A 7,721-nucleotide genomic window follows, 5' to 3' on the forward strand; every position below is an offset into this window, starting at 1 on the left:
GTGCATTTTTGATAAAATGCACTTTCACGAAAGCAAGTAAGATATTGTGATTTTCAATGAAATGTACTTTCAATTTATCAACATAGATCCATATATATACATATATATATATATATATATATATATATATATATATATATATATACACACACACACACACACATACATATAATATATGCATATATATATATATATATATATATATATATATATATATATATGCAAGCCACGGTGGTGCAGCGGTAACATTGTCACCTCACAGCAAGAGGTTCTCCCGTTCGATTCCCGGCTGGAGCGCCTTCTGTGTGGAGTCTGCATGTCTTCCCCATGGTTGAGTGCATTCGAAAGACATGCGTGAATGAGTGTGCCTTCGTTGAAGGTTGAGTGTCGAGCTGGCACTTCGGCACCATAAAAATCTACTGCCAATCATTAGCGGACCGGAGTTCCGCTGTGGCGAACCCTAACTGGGAAACGCCAAAAGAACAACAACAAATAAATATATATATATATATATATATATATATATATATATATATATATACACACACACACACATATATGCATTTTTTTTTTAACATTTCCTAGTATTGCATATTGATGTTAAGTATTATGTGGGGACAAGGTTCTGCACACATAAATAAAGAGGCCCTTGAGTTAGAATCAGCACTTAATAGCCTGCAGAACTATATTAACAATGAAATCCAACTGTATACTACCGTAACCTGTTACAATTAGAAATCTTACTCAGGTATGCTTCTTTTTTCCACAGGACACCATGCGTGTATTTCACAGGTTCTATTCCCAGTTTCTTCTTCTTTCAGGCAACGTCCAGTTCTAACACCTGTATATGACATAAAAGGAAGAAATGAGTTAGAGCAGGTACAACACTTGCTCATTCATAATTTTTCATTTTAATCCAAGTTTATTTAACATTGGAGACAACTTAACAGGTACAGAAACATTCTTTGTTTCTAACTAACCTCAGGAATCTCCTGCAGATAGATAGACACAGCCTACCATTTTTACTCCATAGAGTCTGTATAGGTATTCATAGGACCTGCACCAGATGTTACACTTTTAAAGCATTTCACAAAACTGCTGTATTTTTAGCTCCACAAGTTTCAAACAAGAGGTACTCTACCACAATATTATTCAAGCCATTTAACATCTTGCTTTGCCTTACAAAAATTATCATCAGGACTAAAAGATATATGAATGCATGAAATTGTTTTGTTAGCCTTCATTTTGTTATTTTTATTTCATGTCAGATTTTTACCTGTTCTGTTTGAGACGTCCATGTTAAAATTTGATAATACCAAAACAACATATATGTGCTGAATCATAATATACCACTAAAGTGGTATTGTTGCTAATGCTGTTTTTCTCCTTTAAACCAGTTGGGAAGTGATTCTATTATTTATCTGCTTCCCCTTATCACTGCCATTCTTTGTTGCTCTGTTGTTTTGCTCTAAGTCTGCTTATGACCTGTAACAACATTTCTGTGTCTGTGCATCTGGAAAACATATTCAGCCTGTAACACCCTCTTTGACACATCCCGAGTCAACCAGAACACTGTTGATAGGGTGGACTGTATTCATAGAACTCTTCTTGTGCTCAGTTCAAACACTTCTAAAGAATCCAATCCCAACAGGGAAAATAACGATGAACTGCACTGCTCTATGGTTCTGAAACTTTAAATGCAGTTTAATTTTCTTCTCACCCATTAAAAAAAAGCATTGTCTTGACTTCCATTAGAGTAATAGTGCTTAGATAAAGATGCCTTACCATTTCCAGTTAAAACTGCCTCCCCTGCATCACAGTCACTGTTTTTATTGCATGCTGCCTCTTTAATGTACGGACTCTGAAAAGCAATGACAGATTTTAAATAACATCAACATGAGTACATCCTCTGGAATAATAGTATAATGTGCTTATATTATTTAGACTATATATGCCACATACAAAGTCTACCTGTTGATTGTGATGAAAATTGTACCTATTTATTATTGTTAACCTTTAGTGCAGTTTATAAGTGCTGTTCCTAGAAGTACTACTAAAATAATTTATGTTGTATTTAGAAATATTACATACTGTCAAACAGGAATGTAGTCTCATATGCTGCAATACGAAATATTCTGCTGTTAACTGGAGTGAGGCTGTGCTATAGTATTTGACTTTGCTGCAATTGAATTGCCTTACATACACTGTTTACACGCTATGGAGCTTTTCTCTCTGATTCTCCACTGAAAAGGGGCAATTTGCCTAGTCAACAAATGCAAGCAATGAAACAAATAAGCAAACAAATAAATCAATAAACACTAGTATAAACTGTGGTATTCATCACCTGTCTGTGTGGCTACATGTGTGTTTTTGTGTGAGTGTGTTTGTGTACACTCAAGTGTGTTTGTGTGTGTGTTTAACTTGCTTGTATACAGATACTCCAAGAGCTCCTTAATCCTGCCTAGTATAGACATAAAGTCACATGCACCATTTTTGCAGAATACCAAAACCTGTCTATATATCCTGCTATATTTTCACTTAACCATCAGCAAAAGGTTACCATACCATGACATACACATTCCTGGCTCCCAAAAAGCACAATCTGTTCCTAGATTATCATGTATGCTGTCCACTTCCTACTTTGAGACAAACATACTTGTTTCTAAACTGGGAATGTTGGACTTGTGAGCTTTAATACTAACATTTTAGTGAATGATACATGGATGCAAAACAGGGGCTACATCACCTGCACCATCACAGAAGTAATGCCAAAAGTTCAGTCCAGTACCACAAATGTCATGCACATGGTTCCCTTTTACACTGGTCCACTCAGACATAGTTCTCAACTTCTTTGTCCAAGACTTATAAAGAAAACACAAACAACTGGCTAGACCACCACAGAAACAATTTATTTAAAAGAATAAAACAATAAAACTAGATACTAATAAACAATACAAAGAGATAAGGATACGGGCTTTCAACCTTTCGGCCTTCCTCAGATCCTAAAATGAAACAAATCCAGTTCCTTATTATCACAGTTAGCATCCAATCATATTTCTGCCATAAGGCAGCCAGCTCCTTAGAAACAGCCTTTTCAAGCAGATAGCACTGCCTAATATGTTAGCAAATCACAGTTTCATCTCAGGAACCGCCACCCCTTCAGGATCGGTTTCAACGGAATGAGACCATTTAAACCAGGTGGACAATCTGCTCATAAGTCTCCTATCCATTTAATTTCTGCACTTTCAGTCCTATTACATATATCACCTCCTCTCAGATTTTCAGTAACAATTTCCAATACCACAAAGAAAAATGCATGGTCAGGGTTAGACATAATATGCTGTGAGGGGGCATTGCTCTGAACTACATTCTTAATGTCATTCAAATGATGCCGAATGGCTGGTCTGCTGCAAGAATGTGAAGAAATCATCAAAGTTTCTGCCTTCACGGAAAGGTACTTTTTCATGAGGCAGACATAAGGCTTGCAACAATATTAACATCACCAATGAATGTATGCACCCTAATACTCATAAAAGGTATTGGCTCAATAAATATGCCGATTGTAATACCAGAATGTGGTTTATGCTGCCACTTGTACCTGTTGTTCTTGTTATTGTACTGGCAAAATCAACAGACCTTTTAAAGAATGCCTTCTCCGTCATTTCAATGACATTAAGAATACAGTTCAGAGCAACACCCTCTCACAGCATATTATGTCTAACCCTGACCATACGTTTTTGTTTATTGTATTGGAAATTGTTCCTGTAAATCCGAGAGGAGGTGATATGTGTAATAGAAGTCATTCGAGTGGATCATCCACCTGGTTTAAATGGTCTCATTCCATTGAAACGATCCTGAAGGGGCAGTGGCTCCTGAGATTAAACTATGATTGGCCAACATATTAGGCAGTGCTATCTGCTTGAACAGGCTGGTTCTAAGGAGGCGGCTGCCTTATGGCAGAGATATGATTGGATGTTGGCTGTGATAATAAGGAACTGGATTTGTTGCATTTTAGGATCTGAGGACGAACGGAAGTTTGAAAGCACTTATCCTTATATCTTCAGATTGTTTAATAGTATCTAGTTTTATTATTTTAAATAAACTATCTCTGTGGTGGTCTAGATGGTTGTTTATTTTTTTCTCTACAGTTATTTTTACCGTTTTCAGACCATTAGTGATGAACAGTAACTTTTGTTTATATTATTATTGTTCGAGAATTAGAAACAATTAATGGGGGAGGGGGGGGTTCAAAGGTCCAAAATCAGGAACAATTTTTAAATATTACCCTAATTCCCTTAAAAAGTTAACAGAATAACAGATTTTGCATTGACAGACATTTTCTGAATAGTAAGAAGTATAGAACTCTAAATGTCTGGCATGTCTGTCTAAATGAAATCCTCAGTAATTTTCCAGAAAAAAAATATATGAAGAAAAGGGCAAAAATATCTTGTAAAACCAGGGACAGATGGGAGATATAACCCAGAATGAGAAATGTACTGAAGGGGAGGACAGGAATCTAATTAATTCACAAATGTACTTCTGATATACACAGTTACCTATATCTACATCTGCATCTATATGTAGGTATAAAGTACAGTTTTGTACCTACCGTAAATGTAGATGTCCGATAGGAATGCATCTGCAGTCCTTACAAATGGGTTGTCCTGTCGTCAGGCAGCCCCTCGGTCGGCCGGATTCCAAAGTCTGGGTCTGGCCTCGGCTGGTGTCGCACTTCACCCGACGTCATAGCTGCAGTGATTCGGGTATAAAGGCATCAGCCGATGCCATTTTCCTCAGTGTTTCTTGCCCCAGATGCCAGGTGCCCTCTTGGAAGGCTAAATTTGGATAAATGACAATGATTCCAAATAGTAGAGAGCAAACACAAAAAATAAGCATGTATGTACATATATACAAACAAATACACCATAATAGATTCCCCCAGCTAGCTATAAGATGGGCAAATACCCTAGGAGCACCACAGAGGGGAAGGCGGGTGGGTAATCCTGACTGCAGATGCATTCTTATCGGACATCTACATTTATGGTAGGTACAAAACTGTACTATGTCCTTCAAGGATGCATCTGCAGTCCTTACAAATGGGTAGAATACCATAGCCAAACTGGGGGAGGTGGAAAAATAAAATTATGGTGTAGTTAGGATCCCTTGCAAAACAGCAGTGGCAAAACCTGCTCGGGATCTAGAGTATAAAGGTAAATTATAATGCTTGGCAAATGTATGCACGGAGCTCCAAGTAGCAGCCTCTAAAATGTCCTTGGTAGCCACTCCTCGTAAGAAGGCTGTGGTAGTGGCTGTAGCCCTTGTAGAGTGAGGCCTGATGTTCTCTGGAGTTTTCTTTCCATGGTAGGAGTAACAAAATCTAATGCAATTTCCTATCCACTTGGAGATTGTCTGTTTTGAAATTGCTTTTCCTTCCCTTCCTGTTGCATATGCTACCAGTAGCTGGTCAGTTTTTCTATTGCCCTTGGTCCTGTCCAGGTAGTAGCGTAATTGTCTATGTACATCCAAGATATGCAGCAGTCTTTCTCCCCTGCTCTGTGGGTTGGGGAAGAATGTAGGTAGGTGGATAGCCTGATTTAAAGAAACTCTGGAGACCACCTTAGGCATAAAGGAAGGATTTGTTCTCATGGACACTCTATCTTGATAGAAGATCAGGAAGGGTTGTACAGCCATTAATGCCTGAAGTTCAGATACCCTTCTTGCTGAAGTGATTGCCAGCAGGAAAGCAGTCTTCCATGATAAGTATTGTAATTCTGCTGTTGCTGCTGGTTCAAAGGAGGAAGTGTCAATTTTCTAGCACAAAGTTCAAGTCCCATGCTGGTAATGGTGGCTTCCTAGGAGGCTTTACATTTTAATTCCTCTCAGAAACTGTCTGAGCAGAGGATGTGAGAAGACAGGAGGATCCAAGTCGTATTCTGCTGAAATAGCTGATGCATGAATCTTGATGGAGGAATAGGACAGGCCTGTGTGGAAGAGCTCTGCCAAGTATTCCAGGATGTTGGCTATGTTTACCAGTGACACATCTTCTCCTTTTGCAGTACTCCAAATGAGATATCTTTTCCATTTTGCTGAATAATTTTTTCTTGTTGAGGGTCTGCGAGCCTCAAGGATAATGTCTTTAACCCTTTGGGATAAATTAGGGTTAATTGGTCTTATGCAATGTTCCAGGCAGTCAGCTGCAGAGTTTTCAGGTTTGGATGCAGATTGTTGTAGTTGTTCTGTGTTAACAGCAAGGGAACCAAGGGTAGTGGCCATATTTGTTCCCGAGACATGCTCCTCAGTAATGGGTACCAATGTTGCCTTGGCCAGTCTGGAGCTATCAGAATGATCCTTGGACGGTCCTCTTTGATCTTCAATAGCACCTTGTGCATCAAAGGAAGTGGTGGGAATGCATATGCTGTCAGGTTTTTCCAACTGAAGGATAGGGAGTCCACCTTCCAAGCAAGTGGGTGGTACGTCCTTGTGCAGAATTTCTTTAGCTGGTGATTGCGTGGGGATGCAAATAAGTCTATTTCTGGAAGCCCCCATTTTCTTGTAATGGTTTTGAAGATGTCCGGATGCAGCATCCATTCGTGGGCATCCGTGGTAGTCCTGCTTAATATGTCTGCTAGAATGTTTTCGTTTCCTGGTACAAAAGTTGCTTTTAACTGAATGTTGTAGCTCAGGGCCATATTCCAGAGGTCTAGTGCCATCCGGCAAAGAGGATACGAATGTGTGCCTCCCTGTTTGTTGATGTACCACATAATTGTGGTGTTGTCTGTCCTTATCATCAATAGACCTTGTTGGAGAAAAGGTCTGAATGCCTGAATTGCCAGTTTTACTGCCAGCATTTCCTTTAGATTTATGTGTAGGTGCAGCTGGTCTTGAGTCCATAAGCCTTGTATGCACTTGTCCAGCATGTGTGCCCCCCAACCGAGGTCTGAGGCGTCCGTCGTGATGGTTTGGCTTGGTTGAGTACTGTGGAAGGGCAATCCTGTGTTTGATTGACAAGCCTGAGCCCACCATAGGAATTCTTGCTTCAGGCATGGAATAATTGGAATCTGGGTTTCTAAGCTGTGCTTGTGTTGAGACCATAAATTCCTTAGGTACCACTGTAGTTTTCTCATATGCAGTCTGGCATGAGGAACCAATATTATGCAGGATGCCATGAAGCCCAAGGCTTGCAGTACTTTTCTTGCTGTCAGATGGTTCTGCTTTGTTAATGTCAAGAAGTAGAGAGGTAGCTGCTCCTGTTTTTCTACTGTTAGGAATGCCATTTGCTTTGATGTGTCCAACTCTGCACCCAAAAAGGTTATTCTCTGAGATGGTATCAGTCTTGACTTTTTTATATTGACTGTGTATCCCAGGGCTTGTAGCAATCTCTGGTTCTGACCGACCGGCACTTGCGAACAGCTTCTGCTTCGGGCGCCACGCGGCAAGAAAGACTGAGGAAAATGGCGTCGGCTGATGCATTTATACCCGAATAACTGCAGCTATGACGTCGGGTGAAGTGCGACACCAGCCGAGGCCAGACCCAGACTTTGGAATCCGGCCGACCGAGGGGCTGCCTGACGACAGGACAACCCATTTGTAAGGACTGCAGATGCATCCTTGAAGGACATCTATTGATATCCATCTCTATGCATATAAAATTATATTAGCTAATCATAAATGTTGATATCAGGAAACAGCAATCACAACTCACTGAATCAGCTGAATAGACT

The 7,721-nt window shown here is 39.7% G+C and overlaps 1 protein-coding gene across 2 annotated transcripts in view; it reads right to left on the reverse strand.

The window, feature by feature from the left end:
• Positions 1-7,721, reverse strand: part of P2RX5 (purinergic receptor P2X 5) — a 593,368-nt gene that overhangs the window by 269,259 nt on the left and 316,388 nt on the right. For both annotated transcript variants that reach the window (XM_044054334.1, XM_044054333.1), the window contains exons 4-5: positions 1,786-1,861; positions 745-841 (exon numbers count right to left, since the gene is read on the reverse strand). In XM_044054334.1, the coding sequence (XP_043910269.1) occupies positions 745-841; positions 1,786-1,861 (173 nt within the window). The remainder of the gene's footprint in view (positions 1-744; positions 842-1,785; positions 1,862-7,721) is intronic.

The sequence above is a fragment of the Protopterus annectens genome, chromosome 13.part0, assembly GCF_019279795.1.
Source record: "Protopterus annectens isolate FY-2018-M chromosome 13.part0, PAN1.0, whole genome shotgun sequence".
NCBI lineage: Eukaryota > Metazoa > Chordata > Ceratodontiformes > Protopteridae > Protopterus > Protopterus annectens.